The sequence below is a fragment of the Eretmochelys imbricata genome, chromosome 3 (genome assembly GCF_965152235.1).
Source record: "Eretmochelys imbricata isolate rEreImb1 chromosome 3, rEreImb1.hap1, whole genome shotgun sequence".
Lineage (NCBI taxonomy): Eukaryota > Metazoa > Chordata > Testudines > Cheloniidae > Eretmochelys > Eretmochelys imbricata.
Genome location: NC_135574.1, coordinates 172,239,665 through 172,260,521, shown reverse-complemented (window position 1 = coordinate 172,260,521; position 20,857 = coordinate 172,239,665). Strand labels below are relative to the sequence as shown.

The 20,857-nt window shown below is 41.5% G+C and overlaps 1 protein-coding gene across 1 annotated transcript in view; it reads left to right on the top strand.

Moving 5' to 3' along the window:
- THADA (THADA armadillo repeat containing) overlaps positions 1–20,857 on the top strand; it is a 303,171-nt gene that overhangs the window by 261,668 nt on the left and 20,646 nt on the right. Inside the window, exon 36 of the mRNA XM_077813846.1 lies at positions 3,909–4,040. Coding sequence (XP_077669972.1) covers positions 3,909–4,040 — 132 coding nt within the window. The remainder of the gene's footprint in view (positions 1–3,908; positions 4,041–20,857) is intronic.

Sequence of the window (20,857 nt, the reverse complement as noted above, 5' to 3'; positions counted from 1 at the left end):
AGCCTTCAGATGGTAGCTGTTTTCACTTGCTGCTGAAATGGATTTGAATAAGTGATTCTTAGTTGACACTCTATGTCCCATTGCCACTTCTGTGAGCCAGCCAGCGTCTTGACACCTGTTTTTTAACTCTTTGTCCCTCTAGCCCTTACTTTACCGTACAACTTCTTAAAGCCCTCTTTTAGTTGTTTTTCCTGGTACAGCTCCACCTTCCTGTCCCTCAGCATTTAAGTTACTTATACTACTATTTATCTCACTATTTAATTTACCTATACAGACATAGGCGTTACCATCCTGGTGCAGAACGCGGGTCCAGCTACTCTGGTATGCTGCCTCCATCTGTGACCAGTAGCTTGTGGTTCAGATGAAAGTGAGAAATTTCCATAATGTGTCCAGCCATCTGTGCAGTTATGTACATAGGAGGTGGGGGAAAGAAATTCCATCCTGACCTTCTCAAACAATCAGCTTGGACCCCCAACATGAAGCGTGTGGGCATCCTAGCTAGTTGTAGTATGTCCTCTCTTACCTTGGCCTAACTGGAAACTTTTAGACTCTGGCTGTTGAATTGTTTAACATAATATACAACATAATAAAATGATGTGAGTGCTGGATGGTGGGGTTTGATCAGATAATAAACAAACTTACGCAACCCATTAAGAACATATGTAGAGTATATGTATTCCATATGTTTGATAACATATACAGAGCCTTTGAAAGCTGAGCTTTGATGTAATGCCAATTTAGCATTGACTCATAGACTTTCAAGGTAAATTAATTTTGAAAGAAAGTGGGAAGAGAAATTAGCATATTTTTGCTTAATATATAAAATGGACATATCTTGTCTTCTGAGATGTCAGAAGAGCTAAAAATGAGACAATAAACTGTTTGTTTGGAAACGAGTCGGTTAAATGGTATTGATACCATTTAGCTAGGCTAAATCTATGCTAATCCTTTGGTACCAGGTAGATGCAGCATTTATGTATTTTGCCTGAGATTATCACATTTGGAAATCTTGACTCCTAGAACCAAAGTTAGAGCCAGTAATAAGACGGATGTTATCATTAATATAAAATGAGGGAGACTGGGGTGTTTGAATGACTGGTATGGGAATATTGAAGTTTTCATCTCTGTCACTGGTATGAACTGGGCTACTGTTAGCAGTGATTAAAATTTTCCTACCGGGTGTCTGTTAAGTGGCAATGTGAAATGAGTCAGTAATTCTAGTCCTTTTCTGGCAGACATGTGTCCCACTTTCAAAACAAAATTGGCATTAATTGGCACCCTGGTTGATAGTCTTATCAACAAGGCCAAGGCCTGAAGAGTAGGCAGTCTGACCTAGCATTTCTCCCCAAGAAGAGGGCACAAGCAGGCCTGAGTTAAGACAGGAAGAGGGACTGTTCATCCTGCATGTTTTCTAGAGAGCTGGCAGTCTGGCATCTTTCACAAACACTAAATGTATCACACGGAAAGATGATACCAAGTAAAGGGCCTGATTCTGCTGTCAGTTACACAGGTGTAAATCGGGAGCCACACTCTTGAAGATTAGGAGTACTTGTGGTACCTTAGAGACTAACAAATTTATTTGAGCATGAGCTTTTGTGAGCTATAGCTCCAATGAAGTGAGCTGCAGCTCACGGAAGCTTATGCTCAAATAAATTTGTTAGTCTCTAAGGTGCCACAAGTACTTCTTTTCTTTCTGCGGATACAGACTAACACAGCTACTACTCTGAAACCTGACTCTGGAAGATTGTGGAGCTGTGCTTGTGCTAAATCTGGGTAAGAGAGGTTGGCAATTTATACCTGATTCTACTATCAGTTTGTTCAATGGCTGATGTTTTAAGATAGCCTTTTTTTTAAAAAAAAAACTTCTAATACTAAACAACTTCAGACAATCAGAGAAATAAATACAAAAAGAAAATGTTTCTTAGAGGGAAAAGGATCATATTACTCAGGGGAATGATCTGGACTCTCCTCTCTGCTTTTGCTTAGTGTTGCCTGAGGAGTCAAGAAAAGAAGCCTTTCCAAAGAGACCATTTTTGGTTTTGCCATATTTCTTTTGGGGACACTGTAAGAACTTGTTTACACAGAGAAATTGGCTGGCATAGTTATAGCTGAATAATTATTCCGCTATAGCTGTTCTGGTGTAACCCCCCTTGTGTGGAAACTATTCCAGAATAAAAGTACCCTGATTCTAGAGTTTTTAAAGTGGAGTAGTTAATTCTGAAATAGTGTGTCCACGTGTGTGCATGCGAGGGAAGCTATACTGAAATAGCTATAGTCGAATAATTATTCTGCTACAGTATGATAGCCAGTTTCCCTGGGTACTAGGGTTGCTAACTGTCTAATGACACAAACCCAAACACCCTTGCCCTGCCCCACCCCTTCCCCCGAGGCCCTGCCCCTTCACTAAGGCCCAGTCTGCTCACTCCATTCCCCCCTCCCTCCATCGCTCATTCTCCCCCACCCTCACTCACTTTCATCAGACTGGGGCAGGGGGTGCGGGCTCTGGGCTGGAGCCGAGAGGTTCAGAGTGTGGGAGAGGGCAGGGGTTGGCGTGCAGGAGGGGGCTTAGAGCTGGGGGCAGGGGTTGGGATGCAGGCTCCAGCCCGGTGGCACTTACCTTGGGCGGCTCCCAGTTGGTGGCGCAGTGGGGCTAAGGCAGACTCCCTGTCTGTCCTGGCGCTGAGCCACTCCTGTAAACAGCCAGCATGTTGCTGTGGCCCCTGTGGGAGGGACCAGGATGCTGTGTGGGCTGCCCCTGCCTGCAGGCTCTGCCCCCGCAGCTCCCATTGGCCGCAGTTCCCGGCCAATGGGAGCTGCGGAGTCGGCGCTCAGGGCAGAGGCAGCGTATGGAGCTCCCCCGCTTTCCTCAGGTGCCGCAGGGACGTGCCGGCTACTTTCAGGAGCGGCGCGGGGCCAGGGCAGGCAGGGAGCCTGCCTTAACCCCACTGCGCCGCCTGACTTTTAGCAGCCTAAGATTTCCCCATTTGGCTTCAGTAGCCTCCAGGAGATAGAACCCAATTCCAAGAGACTCCCAGCGAGACCCGGAGGGTTGGCAACCCTACTGGGTACACAAGACCGAAGAATCTCCCACTATGTGCAAGCAATAACATGGGCTTAACTTTCCACCTAAGCCTCCATCATACAAAACTCTGAGGGAGAACCTGACAGAAAAGTTCTTTCCCCTACATCAATGTGGCAGAAAATAAACCTAGGCAACCACTGCATTGCCCCCCAATCTCCACAGTGTAATCTGTGATATGGCGTGGTCAGCAGCTAGTCACTTTTTCAAGAGAAGTCCCAGTATATTCTCTTTATCAATTATATTCACAACCTGAGCAAAAAATTCAGCTGAGGTGCTCCAGAGAGCAGTACTATCAAGCAAGCTTTCTAGCCCCTTAGGGTCACACCAACATATTGCTGTTCCCCAGACACCTCCAGACAGAGCCTCCAGCCAAAAGAAATTACTTCAAGGACCTGCTGGATCCTCACCCGCATATTAGCAGCACTCTACTAATGCCCAGCAAGAATTCCACACTCACAGGAACTGCAGAAATTTCAGAGCATTAGTTGTTACCCAAGACTCTGAGTATCCCAGCACTGGTTTGATGCTCCCTCTCACCAGCTACCTACTCCTGGGACCAGACAGGGCCAACTATCAAGGGGAGATAAAAGAGAAGAAAAGGTGGGAAAAATAGGTTGGCTGTTCAGACTTCAGCATTATAGAGCAAACAGCATTTTGACTACAATTGCCACAAGTCCTCCTCTTTTCTCCCCTTTCCCTCCCCTTTTTGTGTGTGTTTCACTAAATTTTGTCATTTTTAGATGTGAACATAAATATTTCTGTAACTGTTCTGATTTATCTGTAAGAAGCAAAATTCTAAACGCCTTGCCTCTTTGTAAATGTTCAGGTCTCTCCAGCACACTTGCCATGTGGAAATGCGTAGTTCTGCTCTTGCAGAGTGAAGAGCTGATAGTAAGGGATACAGCTGCTGATGTCATCAGGGTGGCCCAGTCCCAAAGCAACATCTCTAACAAAACAGGTACAGTTTGGTAACTTTTCTGTTGACTTGGACATTACTGGGTACTTGAGAGAAGAAAATATTTCCCTTTTCAGCACAAAGGGCAGTGTAACGTGACTCTCACATCTCTTGTAACAGTGTGACATTGCATACTGTAGAAGAAAATGGTCAATTATGGAGGTTTAACCCCCACATTTTTTATTTTTTACGTTTCTTGGTATAATGTGAATATAGTTATGTGGTTATTTAGGAAGGACTGCTACAGTACTTAGAGATGGTTCTTCCTGTAATGAGTCAGACTGGCTCTGGTATAAGTAGTAATTTTGGAAATACTGATCCATTTATATTAAATCATAACTGGAGATAAGGAATGGAAGAGGCTACTTAGACCCCAGGGCAGTACAGCAGAAATACTTTTAACATGAGGTGGCAGGGGACTGGGAAACAATGCTCTCCCAGCACTCTTGAAAAAAAAAAAAACACCTCCACCCTGAGTGAGAAAGTTGCTGTGCTGTAAAGTGCCAGTGTAGACAAGCAGTTAGCTACTGATTGATTGGTGGGACCTTGGGAAGAGCCCCCTTGTGACCACTTCCCAGACTGCTGTGAAGGGAACCAGCTGCTGAACCCCTGGTGTTTTAAGCACACAGAGTCTGATTGGAGCCTAGCCATTGCTGCTGTGTTAGGGCCTCTCAACACATTTTTAGAGTGTGAATCTTTGGTCTGGCACCTTCTCCTGAAAGCTGTGACCATGCGGCCCCCTGCCCAGCCCCTAGACCAGTGCTGACTGCTTAGACTCCCCCGTAGCTTCAACATACCTTCTCCCAGAAGTTTCCTCACCAATCCAAAAGCATTTGTTGGGCTGGGGTCAGAGTCATATGGGGCCATCCATCCATCCCCTTCGTCTCTTCTGCCCCATGCTTCCTAGGTGTATGTCTGAGCCTTCTTTCTGTGATTCCTTTTAAAACTCCTCCTTTGTTGCCTCTGTCCCTTCATCTTGCTGCTCCTAACTTTCCACTCTCTTCGCTTCCCCTTCGCCTGCATACTAGTAGAAACTATCTTCTCTCAGGTCCAGCAAACCTTCTTAGCATGTCTATTGTCTGGTCACTAAAGCACAATCACTAAAGTTAAGTACTCGCCACTGTCCCTAGGGCTGGGTATGTGCTAGGTCTTACCTGACCATGGTAGATATACATATGGAGGCATTCCACAATACAACAATTACTTCATAATAGCAACCAGAATTCATATATTGTACATAGATTCCCCAAATCATCACAGATCCCTTATGTTCTCTCTGCTTCAGTTTGCTCATCTGTACTATGTTTATTAGTTTACAAAAAAACCTCAAAGACTATTATTAGATTTAACTAAGCTTGAATTTTATTCCATAGGACTTGGGTGGTATCTCTTACACTATTTTGACTAATCCTGTTTCTTTGGCATCATATCTTACTATGGAAATGAAAGTAATTGACCATGGAAGTTTAATTTCTGTATAGATCAGAATGAGAAATGGGTGGCAAGCATTCTGTTTTCATACATTTTGTGATTTTCAGGTCCTACAATGAAAGCTTTTAAAGCTTATTGTTAAACCTTGTAATTTTTCTTCTTCTCCAAGAACACTAGTTAACGTGAGTGATTATAAAAGGAAAAGGAGTACTCGTGGCACCTTAGAGACTAACAAATTTATTTGAGCATAAGCTTTCGTGAGCTACAGCTCACTTCATCAGATGCATTTAGTGGAAAATCTTATATTTTTCTTCTTATATTAGGAGCCCTGGTCCTGTTTTCAAAAGTGATTTAGGCACTTAGGAGCCTAAAAATCCCATTGATTTTCAATGAGACTTAGGCTCCTACATACATATACTACTTTTGAAAAAGGGATTTAGGATGCTAAATTACATAGGCCCATCTAAAAAATGTATCCCCCTTTACAGTTCTAACCCCCCAGTCTACAACAATTTAACTAAACCAATGTTAAACCAGTCTAGTTAATCTGGTTCTAGCTCCTAATATAGATACACTTAAATGGGTCTTAAGTTTATCAGTATTAGGGCTAACCCACTTAAGGGCATCTACGTTAGAGGTTTTCAAACATTTAACCAGAACTATTATAAAATGATTTATTTAAACAGGTGAAATGTTTCTAATCTCAACAAGCCCACAGCCTCACTCAAGACATTTCTTCCTTTGTAAACAACAAAGCTAAACTGAAAATGAAACAGTAATCGATGCAGCTTTCATTCCAGCATTGAATTACCTGAATATCTCAGGATATTCAGGAAAATGACCATGAATATAGGAAGGAAGGTCCCTGTTCCTTGATTTAAATCATCTTTCTCTTAAGGAGTAAACTCTGGGATAAGCAATAGGGCTGTGAATGGGTCTCGACAGTACACAGCCATGGGTCACCAACTTAATTAGGTTTAAAAGAAACTACTATACATTTACACTGAAAACAATACTACTTGTGCCCTCCCTCACACTAACAGCAATAAAACAATCCCACAGAAGTTTACACCTCAGTGCATGAGGAAGCAATAACAAAGTCAGTATACATCCAATAACTTTAGTCATTGACTGGGTTTGTAATGTGGAGGTCATTAGTAAGACTTAACTACCTGACAAGCTTCCATTCTAGGCAAACAAAACAATAATCAATCTTGCTCCTAATTAGACAGTTTGGTTTCCATGTGTCACGACTTTCTCAGAAAAATGGCAGCAGCCATCCGCATCTGAATCACTTTTTGCAACAAAATTAAATCCAGCTTTTCAAAATAAATTAAAATATATATAAAATGAACTTCAGTCTACTGACAGTATTGGAAAGTAACACTAGTGTATAAACAAGAAATGTGTTTTTTGGTTTAGCACCGTCTCTCTCAGAAAAGATGCTCTTCTGTGCACTTTTCCTTCCAATCCACAAGAGGGATAAAAGTTTTATTTACACACCATTGTCATGTTGGTAACTGCTTTATATTATTCTTATTAATTTGTCTCTATTTCTGCCACTGCCATCTAAAACTAACTCTGACATGCAGCTGCATGGATTAGCCAGCAGATGGAGCTGAGCACTGCAATTATCAAAAACCATGGAGTATCGCAGTGATTTTCAACCTGTGATCCACGAACCCATCAGGATCCGCAGACTATGTCTAAGGGATCTATGAAAGGTGACTATGAAAATAAAGTTTCAGATCCCAGAAAAGGCATTCTGTTTTTCTGATCAATCAAAAGTATGTGAATATCCCACCTACAGGTAAAACCCGGAAGTGTTGTCATTATCATAGAAGCCCACACCTAAGCACCCTTTTTCATGTTGAGTCAAATGCCATGCCGAGCACGTGGAACATTCATAATTGAATTCTGTTTAGGCAGTTTTCAGTCTAAAACTTCTATGGTAGTGGTCCGCGGAGCATAGGCTGAATTTCCAAAGGGGTCCGTACCTCCATTTGAAATTTTTTAGAGGTCCACAAATAAAAGAAAGTTGAAAAACACTGGTGTATAGTACTAAATTATAATGCATTTGTTCTTCAAGGAGGTCATGTAATATGTCAAAGAACCGTGTATGGTTGTAGTTGTTATTGGGCATAAAACCATACTAAAATGTACAGAAGGATCATTTACCTCTGATCTCATTATTCTACAAACATACTGCACAACCCAAAAGAGATACATATGGTCTCACACCAGCTCACACTTGCCACATGTGTAACACAGACATCACTAATGTGGCAGAAAGTATAGGAAAGTGCATCAAACAACCAAACTCATAATTTGCTATTAATATGTAGACTCAAATTTCAAATATCTCATCTGGTAGAAGCAGAGTCAAAGTTACGACTAGATCTATCTTGATACATACAACCTGGATGGAGCTACTATAAGGTGGTTGCATAACGGTTGGAAAGCTGTTCCCAGAGAATAGTTATCAGTGGTTCACCGTCAAGCTGGAAGGGCATATTGAGTGGGGTCCTGCAAGGATCAGTTGTGGGTCCAGTTCTGTTCAATATCTTCATCAGTGATTTGGATAATGACGGAGAGAGTACACGTATAAAGTTTGCGGACGATACCAAGCTGGGAGGGGTTGCAAGTGCTTTGTAGGAGAGGATTAAAAATCAAAATGATCTGGATAAACTGGAGAACTGGTCTAAAGTAAATAGGATGAAATTCAATAAGGACAAATACAAAGTACTCCACTTAGGAAGGAACACATACAAAATGGGAAATGACTGTCTAGTAAGGAGTGCTGCAAAAAGGGATCTGGGGGGTCAGAGTGGATCACAAGCTAAATATGAGTCAACAATGTAACACTGTTGCAAAAAAAGCAAACATCATTCTGGGATGTATTAGCAGGAGTGTTGTAAGCAAGACCCAAGGAGTAATTCTTCCACTCTACTCTGTGCTAATAAGGCCTCAACTGGAGTATTGTGTCCAGTTCTGGGTGCCACATTTCAGGAAAGATGTGAACAACTGGAGAAAGTCCAGAGAAGAGCAACAAAAATGATTAAAGGTCTGGAAAACAAGACCTATGAGGGAAGATTGAAAAATTTGAGTTTGTTTAGTCTGGGAAAGAGAAGATGGAGAGGGGACAATGTAAGAGTTTTCAAGTACATAAAAAGTTATTACAAGGAGGAGGGAGAAAAAATATTCTTCTTAATCTCTGAGGATAGGAGAAGAAGCAATAGTCTTAAATTGCAACTGTCAAGGTTCCTCCCCCACTCTGAACTCTAGGGTACAGATGTGGGGACCTGCATGAAAAACCTCCTAAGCTTATCTTTACCAGCTTAGGTCAAAACTTCCCCAAGGTACAAAATATTCCACCCGTTGTCCTTGGACTGGCCGCTACCACCACCAAACTAATACTGGTTACTGGAGAAGAGCTGTTTGGACGCGTCCTTCCCCCCAAAATACTTCACAAAACCTTGCACCCCACTTCCTGGACAAGGTTTGTTAAAAAGCCTCACCAATTTGCCTAGGTGACTACAGACCCAGACCCTTGGATCTTAAGAACAATGAACAATCCTCCCAACACTTGCACCCCCCCTTTCCTGGGAAATGTTGGATAAAAAGCCTCACCAATTTGCATAGGTGACCACAGACCCAAACCCTTGGATCTGAGAACAATGAAAAAACATTCAGTTTTTTACAAGAAGACTTTTAATAAAAAATAGAAGGAAATAGAAATAAAGAAACCCCCCCTGTAAAATCAGGATGGTAGATATCTTACAGGGTAATTCGATTCAAAAACATAGAGAACCCCTCTAGGCAAAACCTTAAGTTACAAAAAAGATACCCAGACAGAAATAGTTATTCTATTCAGCACAATTCTTTTCTCAGCCATTTAAAGAAATCATAATCTAACACATACCTAGCTAGATTACTTACTAAAAGTTCTAAGACTCCATTCCTGGTCTATCCCTGGCCAAGACCAGCATATAGACAGACACAGACCCTTTGTTTCTCTCCCTCCTCCCAGCTTTTGAAAGTATCTTGTCTCCTCATTGGTCATTTTGGTCAGGTGCCAGCGAGGTTACCTTTAGCTTCTTAACCCTTTACAGGTGAGAAGAGCTTTCCCCTGGCCAGGAGGGATTTCAAAGGGGTTTACCCTTCCCTTTATATTTATGACAGCAACACAGCTGGTTTAGGTTGGACATTAGGAAAAACTTCCTAACTGTCAGGGTGGTAAACAATGGAATAAATTGCTTAGGGAAGTTGTGGAATCTCTGTTACTGGAGATCTTTTAAGAGCAGGTTAGACAAACACCAGTCAGGGATGGTCTAGATAATACTTAGTCCTACCATGAATGCAGGGGACTGGACTAGATGACCTCTTGAGGTCCCCTTAAATCCTACAATTCTATGATTCTATACAGAGACACACACTCCCCACTACTGTACTCTTTGGTAGGGAAAACAGGACCAGTTTGAACCTTATATGAACCTTCAGGAACAGCTATCCTGCATGAACAGCCTCCTTGGATATATTACATTAATGAAATACTGAAAGACAGCTGGATTAGGACAATCCTAATCTGAATTTACATTCCAATTTTTTACCAATAAGAAAGTATCAACAAATAACATGAATGTGCCAGAAGTCCTTATTTGAACACAGGGCAATTCAAAGCTACCTCTCCTGATTTCAGTGCTGCCCCCTGCTATGTCTCTGTGTCATCTAGGAAAAGCGGTCACTCAGTGCAAATGACTAATATCCCAACCTTTGAAGTACAAACACAGACTCTTCAGCTATTGGGATGTTAGTTTCACTGTCACTACTAAAGTGCAGAGTATGGGAGACTATATGGTGAGAGAGACAATACAATGTTCTCTTACCATTTTACACACACACACATATACAAAGTGTTGTTTTTGCTCTCTCTCATAGTGAGAACATAGAATAATAGACTCCCCAGGGGCTGAAGATTAACCACTGTGGCTAATGTTTGTGCTTCACTTTGACAATGTAATGTACTATGTAAGTGTTGCTTATCGTTTCCAGGAGCCAGTATGTAAGAGTTGAGGGAAATCTGGGGGCACCTCTTATTAACAGAGTACTGGTGGCAGTAGTTGTTAAAGGCAGGGGATGAGCCAAGGAGGAATTCTCCACCCCATTCCCCCAAATTGTAAAGGAAGTTTTGTTTTAACTTAGAGGGCAGAGCTCTAAGACTTCATCTAAAGTTTGTATGAGGAAAGACACAGGATTCACAGTTCAGCGTGTGAATGAATGTCTTGTATGCATCACTGCATTCTTGCTGTCTCTTGCTTAAACCTGTCAAACCAATTGCAATACTGCAGCATTTGTAGTCTCAGTAACAATTAGAGTTTGGCTACATTGTTTTACTTTTCACCTAGGGCAAAATAATTATTTCAAATTAGTTAAATTTACTGACAGTGTTAGACTTTTTGTTGTTTTTTCATTGAATTCACATTGTATCAGGCTATTCTGAAGCTGTCAGTCCATCTCTATTTTTCCCCTCTCATGCCCTCATCAGAAAACTCACATTCAGAGAGGGTAAGAGGGAAATGAGACTGGTTGCTTCACTGTGGAGCCGGCCTGGAGGAATGAAGCACCCCCAGCCTTGCTGATTGAGTTCCACTGAAGGTCTACTCACTTGCCTGACAGTGTCCACTGAGGAACAGAAATCACCATACTAGAGAGCAGATTTGGATGCTGTTATCCCAGGATGTATCACTGAAGATCATTAGGGCGCTCAATACAGTATCAGTAGTGTGACCAGTTTCAGAGTAGCAGCCGTGTTAGTCTGTATCCGCAAAAAGAAAAGGAGGACTTGTGGCACCTTAGAGACTAACAAATTTATTTGAGCCTAAGCTTTCGTGAGCTACAGCTGACTTCATCGGATGCATGCATACATCCGATGAAGTGAGCTGTAGCTCACGAAAGCTTAGGCTCAGATAAATTTGTTAGTCTCTAAGGTGCCACAAGTACTCCTTTTCTTCTTTTAGTACTATGACCATAATTTCCCAAAGGAAAAACAGGACACCACAGGGGCCAGCCCAAAGCCCTTCTCCCTCCTCCACATGTGGAGCCGACCCAAGCCCCCTGCTGCCCGCCTACACTGGGCCACCGAAGGCCCCCTGCCGCCTGCCCACATGGGGCCAGCCTGGCCGAAGCCACTCTCCAGAGCCCTCCCTCCCGCACAGGGCTGGCGTTGCTGCTCCCCCCACCCAGCATATTCCTCCATGCCCCACTAGGGGTCGCACCCCACTTTAGCTTGATGATCAGTTGGCAAGAGCAAATGGGAGAATGCCCAGTTTGCCAAAGAAGTTGGGACAGCCAGGATGGGGCTTAAAAAAGGGACTGTTCTGGCCAAAACGGGATGTATGGTCACCCTAAATATCAGTAACACTATCAGCCTTGTTTTGTAATGTGATTAGTCCTGGCTTGTAATATCTCAGTCCTATTTTACTGCATCAGACTAAAAGTTTGCCTACAGGTTATCAGCCTTTGAGTAACCCTTACTTGGTATATAGTGATTAGAAAATGTAAACTGAGGGGGGGATATAGTGTAAAAAAAAAAAAAAGTGTGCTACTGAAAAAAAAATGAGTGAAAATAATTTTCAGCAGATTTACAGAAAATGTATGTGTAGGAAATCTCAATTTCTTGACAGAATCAAACTGTTTTTATGAAACCTTTCTACCTGTGAATCACCTTCCCTGTCTGCCCCCACTCTCCCCCGTCCCCCAAAAAAGTTCCACGATGTGCTGTTCTCTTAAAAATACAATGATTTTGTTTTTCATAGGTGATGAAGCTGGAATGGAAATTAAAAAATAAAACTATAGCTTGATCTAAAAGCAAGCAAGAAGAAAACGAGATTTTTTAGGGCCACTGCAGTATTGCTGATTTCATTGTTTGGATCATAGAATCGTAAGACTGGAAGGAACCTAAAGAGGTCATCCTTCACATGCCCTGAACTCATGGCAGGACTAAGTATAGACCATCCCTGACAGGTGTTTGTCTAACCTACTCTTAAAAATCTCTAGTGATGGAGATACCACAACCTCCCTGGGCTGTTTATTCCAGTGCTTAACCACCCTGACAGGAAGTTTTTCCTAATGTCCAACCTAAACTACCCTTGTGGCAATTTAAGCCCATTGCTGCTTCTCCTATCCTCGGAATCATTTTTCTCCCTCCTCTTTGTAACTTTTTATGTACTTGAAAACTGTTATAATGTTCCCTCCCTGTCTTCTCTTTATCAGACTAAACAAACCCAAATTTTTCAATCTTCCCTCATAGGTCATGTTTTCTAGACCTTTAATCATTTTTGTTGCTCTTCTCTGGACTTTCTCCAGTTTGTTCACATCTTTCCTGAAATGTGGCACCCAGAACTGGACACAATACTCCAGTTGAGGCCTTATCAGCACAGAGTAGAGTGGAAAAATTACTTCTTGTGTCTTGCTTACAACACTCCTGCTAGTACATCCCAGAATGATGTTTGCTTTTTTTGCAACAGTGTTACACTATTGACTCATATTTAGCCTGTGATTCACTATGACCCCAGATCCCTTTCTGCGGTACTCCTTCCTAGTCATTTCCCATTTTGTATGTGCGCAACTGCTTGTTCCTTCTAAGTGGAGTACTTTGCATTTGTCCTTGTTGAATTTCATCTTATTTTCTTCAGACCATTTCTTCAGTTTGTTCAGATCATTTTGAATTTTAATCCTATCCTCCAAAGCACTTGCAACCATTCCCAGCTTGGTATTGTCCGCAAACTTTGTACGTGTACTCTCTCTGTCATTATCCATATCATGGATGAAGATATTAAAGAGAACTGGACCCAGAACTGATCCTGTGGGACCCTACTTAATATGCCCCTCCAGTTTGATTGTGCATCACTGATAACTACTCCCTGTGACCGGTTTTCCAACCAGTCATGCACCCACCTTTTAGTCACTCCTTCGAGGGCCTTGTCTACACTGCCACTTTACAGCACTGAAACCTGCATCGCTCAGGGATGTGAAAAAACATACCCTGAGCGTTTCCACGGTATGCATCCGATGAAGTGAGCTGTAGCTCACGAAAGCTTATGCTCAGATAAATTGGTTAGTCTCTAAGGTGCCACAAGTCCTCCTTTTCTTTCATCCATGATATGGATAATGACAGAGAGAGTACACGTACAAAGTTTGCAGACAATACCAAGCTGGGAATGGTTGCAAGTGCTTTGGAGGATAGGATTAAAATTTAAAATGATCTGAACAAACTGAAGAAATGGTCTGAAGAAAATAAGATGAAATTCAACAAGGACAAAGTGCACCAGTGCTGGGAGCCGTGCTCCCAGTGCCGGTAGTTACTCACCTCATGGGGGTGGGTTTTTTACTGTGGTGGGAGAAGTCTCTCCCAGCACTGGTGCCACCGCAGTGCTTTAACGTTGGTAGTGAAGACATACCCTAAGTTGTATTTCCCTAGTTTGTTTATGACAAGGTCATGCAAGACAGTTTCAAAAGCCTAACAAAAGTCAAGATATACCACATCTACTGCTTCTCCCTATCCACTAGGCTTGTTACCCTATCAAAGACAGCTATTAGGTTATTTTGACACAATTTGTTCTTGACCAATCCATGCTTACTGTTATTTACCACCTTATTATCTTCTAGGTGTTTGCAAATTGACTGCTTAATTATTTGCTCCATTATCTTTCTGGGTGCAGAAGTTAAGCTGACTGGTCTGTAATTCTCTGGGTTGTCCTTATTTCCCTTTCGATAGATTGGCATTACTATATTTGCCCTTTTTCAGTCTTCTGGAATTTCTCCCGTCTTCCATGACTTTTTGAAGATAATCGCTAATGGCTCAGATATGTCCTCAGTCAGCTCCTTACGGATTCTAGGATGTATTTCATCAGGCCCTGGTGACTTCAAGACATAAGGATTGCCAGAGTGCTGTTTAACATAGAAGAGGGGAAGTAACTTTCATCCGTATTACCAGTACACCCTGTTAAAGAGATGGTAGAAGAGATTGGAGTCAGGAAGGTGTAGCTGTGTGTGTTTGTGCTAGATCTTGTAGTGGAGGTAAGGAATGGGGGAAAGTGGAGAGAGAATCGGGATGAAACTATACTAACATAGAAAGAGAAGAGGAAAGAAAAAAACGTGCTGAAATGTACATGTGCACTCACCTTCCTGTGAAAACTTTCCCTTAACTAATGTAAATCTTTGCCAAAGTTTTTCACACTCACACACCCCTGAAGGGACCTAGTAAATCACTTCAAAGAGAGATAATAGATAACGGAGTCTGTGTGATGTTGATGTTACACAATGGACCTGGCATTCATCACCACCACCACAGGTGATGTCAGCAAATCAGGAGTAGCTGGTGTGATTGCAAAACTTCCAACCCAGCTGTCCTGTACTGCTGATCCATGAAGAATTTCAAGACAAGTGCCTGAAATCTAATCAGCTCTAGTTGTTAGTGAAGCAGACAAGACTTATTCCAGCTGAGCCTGCAACACAACTACCTTTTGGTCCACCACTGTTTCAAATACCATTTTTCCAGTGGTTCTGTCTCTGCCTTTTAAAATGCTGTTACTCACATGCCAGTATGAATTATTTGTAGTTTCCCACCAGGATATATCTTCTACATTGCACTTAAATTCAGACTACTGTTGTTGTTGATAAACAATAATAATAATACATTACAGTAGCACCTAAAGACTGCAATCAAAATTGAGGATCCATTGTTCTAATATAACGTGTCCCTGCCTCCATGCCTTGTATGAGGACACTGAGCCAGAGATTGTTATCTTAGAAGAGAGGCAGGAATAAGGGACATAATAGTCTGACTCTATAAATACCAGAAGATACCAAAAAGAGAGATCTCTTCCCTCCTAAGGGAAGTTATGGGGGCACCATCACTTTATGTAATTTGTTTTAGGATAAACTGGACCAAAAAACCCAGCCTAAATGAGGAAATAGAAAACAATATCTAGATGTTGTAGCTCTATGAATAAAATATCAATACTTTACCAGACGTCTGCATACAGAGCTAGATATTTCAAAGTGCTTCCCAATATTTTCATTACCACAGTTGCAAAGTAAATAAAGCATATATCCAAAGTTAACTCATCTTCACTACTATCCCTGTGGATGCCATAGTGACTAAGAAATATATGATCTCTTGCAACTCCCCCAGTGATGCAAATAACGTTGATGGGAAATGCTGGCCAAGTAGGAGCGAGTTACTCAACAGCAGAATTTGTTAGGCAATTCTTTCATGTTGGTGCAGGACTTGCATATTTAGAGACACACTGAGGTGTTAAAATCTCTCTTGGGTACTTTAGATAACACAGGTTGAAGATAAGGGAAAATAAGGGTCAAAGACCTGCATGGGTATTTTTAGTGATGCCTAAGAGTGTAATAGAAAAGATATTCTCTGCAGAGAAACAACAGCAGATTGAGGACTGGTCTACACTGAAAATGTACATTGTAGCTATGATGCCCTAACCCCAGGTGTAGTCAGGTTAGATTGACAGAAGAATTCTCCTGCTGACCTAGCTACTCCCTTTCAGGGAGGTGGATTACCTAGAGCAATGGGAGAATCCTTGTATCACAATAGCGAGCGTCTACACTAAAGTGCTACAACTGCAGACATAGTGCTACACTAAAGGGCTGTAGACATAGCCTGAGAGAATAGTGGGCCTGAAGTGAGAGCCTATTTTTCTACCTGAAGTGCCCACCACTGTTGAAACTGTAGTAGTAAAAGAAAAGAAAAGACAAGACAAGTGGGCAAAAGAGGATTGAATATTGTTTTTGGGACTGTTGTTGAAAAGAATAATATATATATATATATATATAAAAAAACTCTTTGAAAAGAGATTTCCCTGGTGAAGGAGAAGGGCATGCAGTAAGGAATTCTGGGAATATTTAGTGTGGAAGTAGGGAAGAACGCTCACTAGTAACATCACAAAGGGTGAACTAATGTCACCTGTGCTTGTAGACGAGTGAAAAGAATGGTGTTTGCAGTTAATGAGGATGATGTTCCGATTTTAAAAAAAGTTTAGACTGCTGTTTAGAGTGAATATCTTTAAAATACATAGAGATACTATTTGCAAGGTGTAGGAAGAGATGAAACTGAGGTGATGACTCATTTTCCTTTTCTGCTGGTAATGGTAAATGCTTTTATTTATGTATTTGAGCAGACTAGGAATTTAAGGAGAAATTGCAGGACCAATGACAGATTTAACCCATCATGGATTCAAAGGAATACATTTGTAATAGATTTTGCTTACCTGATGATGATGTTGGTCCTACACTTAAGAAGTTTGTTTCAGACAGCAAAGTGACATATGGTAGCAATTATGAAGGATTGAACATGGCTGGAAGGCATCATTAGGTGGCATTTGGTCCAGTGTACTAGTGTCTAAGCAGGGACCAAGTACCAGAGAGATTTGTGAGGTGAAAACTTAAGTGTTAAATATGTAAATGTACTGGGGAAATTCAGTGGTGGCATTTGGCCCGTTTCTTTCATTTGTATCATAGTTGGCCTTAATAGATATATTTTGTGTCTTTATCGTAATATTTTTGGTGATGCGCTGTTTTGGTTTGTAGCTGTTAATGTGCTATAGAAAATATTTTGTATTGTTTTTATCAAAGCCATTCTTCAGAGTATCCAGGATTACTTGTAAATAGTTGGCAAAGTCTTTTACCAGTTATGGTTTCTGTGGTAATTTGTTAGTCTCTAAAGTGCCACAAGGACTCCTCATTGTTTTTGTGGTAATATGATTGTTTCCATAGTCAAACAGTGACTAAAACTCATTGCTGAGCAGCGTACAAATGTTTTCCATAAGTTAGGAGAGGATCGAACCAGATTAATATTTAATAACTACATATGTGCATCTTTTAAAGTTTTCAGCTCAGAAAACCTCTTTTATAATTAGATGTGCAGTTTGTGGCTCACGCTGTTTGTTTTTATTTTCAGTTGTTGCCAATACCTCACTTTTATTTACAAAGCCAGATTAAAGCAAGGCAGCTATAGCTGCAGGAAGTTGCCCAGGAAGTTCAGAATCGCTGTGCCTGGGTAAAATGTTAATGAATGACCACTTCCTGGAGGTCAAGACGAACATTCTTGTGCAATCTGTGAATGAGAGATTTCTGACCGCATGTACAGTAAATGCAGGGAGAGCCATCCTTACCCATATGCAAAATATGCAGCTGCATAGTGCACCAAGAAATGTTGGGCACCAAACTTCCTAGTGCCCTACGCAGCTGTGTGCTGCTCCAGCCCCTGCTCCGCCTCTTCTCCACGGCCCCTGCCCCTGCTCCACCCTGCCCCGTCCTGCCCCTGCCCCACCCCCACTCCGCTCCGCCCCAACCCCCACTCCAGCCCTTCCCCTGAGGACTGCAGCAGGGGTCGGGCCTGCCCTGCACTCACCAGGTGGCAGGAAGTGGCATGACCCAGACCCAGCCCGCTCCGCTCCGCCGGCTCATGATGGGGGGCAGTTTCCCCATTGCCCCCCAAACGTGCTCCTGGCCCCCGCGGAGGCCTGTGGCCAGGCCCTCCCTTCCCCCCCACCCCCAGCGGCCTGGAGCCACCCCTCCCCCCCCCCAGCAGGGAGGCTGCGTAGGACACCAAAATGGTTAGGGATGGCCCTGAGTAAATATCTTGTCATTTTGAAAGTAGAGTGTAAAAAAAAATCTTTGTCCTCATGATGACACCTTTCTGGCTTATTAATCAGTTGCACTTTGTGTTTGATAAAGAATTGAAATTGTATCTTAGTTCGTTACTCTTTCATGTTAATTTTTTCCCCTGATTGCTTAGAGGAGCAGCAAATGCCAGTGGTAATTGTCTTACTTTTATGTAGATCTTATCATCCACATTGATCAAAGAACTCTTTGCAAACCATACCAGGTTACTATATAAACTCAGATTCTCCAGTGTATGTGCAATATGCATAAATGAAAAATTACAGAATAAAGGACTGTCCATAAACACAGCCACTTCAGCCCACTCCTTCCTCAGTACAGTTGCTACATTTCCCTCCTAAAGTGGCTGAAATGTGGCAGCTGTTTAGCAGTGCTTTGGAATACTACACAGCTGTTTAGAACACTACGCAGCCGTTTAGAACAGGCAGTGAAGAATAGTGTATGTTCATGAAACTGGAGGGGAAATGTATGTACATCTCTTTTATCCTTTCCTGTAAGAAGCATTCTGGACGGTTAGCATTGTGGTGCCATCTACTGGGAAGCCAGGAAGCAAAAGAATCCAGTTCTTTTTTCCTCCTGTTCAGAAGTATGTAATCCTTGCCTCAGTCCGTCTGAGTGGATAGTTCTCTGAAAACATCTGCAATGACTACAATATATTTCTTGAGTGGTAACAGCTAATTTAGACCCCATCATTTTGAATGTATAGTTGAGATTATGTTTTCCAATATGCATTATTTTGCATCTATAAACACACGAATTTCGTGTGCCATTTTGTTGCCCAGTCACCCAGTTTTGTGAGATCCCTTTGTAACTCTTCGCAGTCTGTTTTGGACTTAACTATATTAAGTCATTTTGTATCATCTGCAAACTTTTCCACCTCACTGTTTACCCCTTTTTCCAGAAGAGAGGAAAATTGCAAATAGGGATATTGTAGGGCACATAAAGCAGTTTACATAATGTAAAAACATAACATTTGACTTAGTTTATAGTGGGATCAACTCTCCATAGTGTCAGAGCAGAGCTTGGACCTAGCTGGTTATAAAGCCCTAATCCTGTGCTACCCAGCCCTGACAGAAATTAGAGCAGAGCTCTATCTACTTTAACTTACATCCCTACCATAAGATTTCTAAAGGGTCAGAACCTGCCCACATTGCACTGCCGAAGTGTTTCAAAGTGGATGAAGCAGACTGGAGAATCTGGCCCAGTTGTCTTTCAGAATCAAGTTATCCTAAAATGTTATGCACTTAGATGTATAATAAGCCTTTATTTGCACCAAATAAAGTTTTGCACCAAATAATGTAAGATTGTAAGAGTACTAGTACACACACTCTGTGTGTGTGTCTCTCTCTAAATGTTCTATAAATGGTTAGGCTTGAATACTCAGTGAGAACAAATGACAGGCTGGGAAACCCACAAAACTTTACAAGTTTCTTGTTCATTATTTCTGCACCTTTGCTATCTCACAGCCATAGAAGAGATATATCTTTTCATGGATCTTGGTACTGTGATAGTTTCTAATTTGTAAATTTTTCATGCTTCGGTTAAATAAACATTTGATTTTAAAAACTCATGTCCTACTACACACTTGAGGAAACAAATGTAATAACTTCTCTTAAGAGCTGGATTTTTATTTTTTTTAATGTTGTGGGAAACAGGGAGTGGGTTAAATGATTTTTTTCATTGAACTTAATAGTCATGAAAAGTGCATAATTGACACTTGTGGAGCCTGAAGTTCTGTTTTTCTGCAACACACATGCTGCAGATATTGTGTTCAGTTTCCTCACTCTTTTCTCTCCGTGTTCACTTTAACCTTAAGGAACCACCTCAAGAAGGGTGAAATTCATCCCTGTGCAGAGGGCCAGCAAAAAATCTATGCACAACTAAAGTGATGCATAGGCCTAAGTGGTAGTAGTCCTCTCTCTGCACAGAGGTGGATTTCTTGAGGTGATTCCTTAAGATCCTTTCACCCGCAATGAGATGGTAGTAAAGTCTGCTGGTCCATTCGATCCTAGATCTCGCTAGTGTGACTGCAAGCAAGATGTCATTCCTGATGTTTGTGTATGTGTGAAAGGGAGGGATGTGGATACTTGTCCATTAAGAACTAGACTGAAACTACCAAACAGCCATCAACTGAGATAATATCACGTGGGCCAGAGTCGAAGCGGCGACCTAAAATAAAATGTTTTTTATTGGATTATTAATTTCCTGTACCATAGATTTCCCACCAAATTTAGTTATTTTTCATTAGTTTTTTAAAAGCAGTCATGGGACACAGTGGGTTCTTACTTCCAACCCTGAAATGTGTTAAACTACTTTTTTCTGTAATCAGTTCCAAATGAGCTCTCACTGTAGGAAAAGTCCAGAACTGACTTTGTTGAGCAAATTGATTTCTCATGTATAAGGAAATCAAGTAAAAAATCTTTGGCAAGGAAAGACTAGAACCTTAACTTTAAAGATGTTTTTTGAGTTTTTGTAAAGTGTTTTTGATTGTTGTTATACTTAGAAGAGTAAGACTATGTTGAGACTGTTTTGAGGGCCAGAATTATTTATGGCAGTTGCTTACTCTACCACTGCAGTGGCACCTTTGCATGTTTTTAATTTTGTTCTCTTGGCATGATCTGTTCTGTGTTAATGATCACCTTGTCATGCTAGCAGTGGAAAAATTTTTTTATAAATAATTCCCA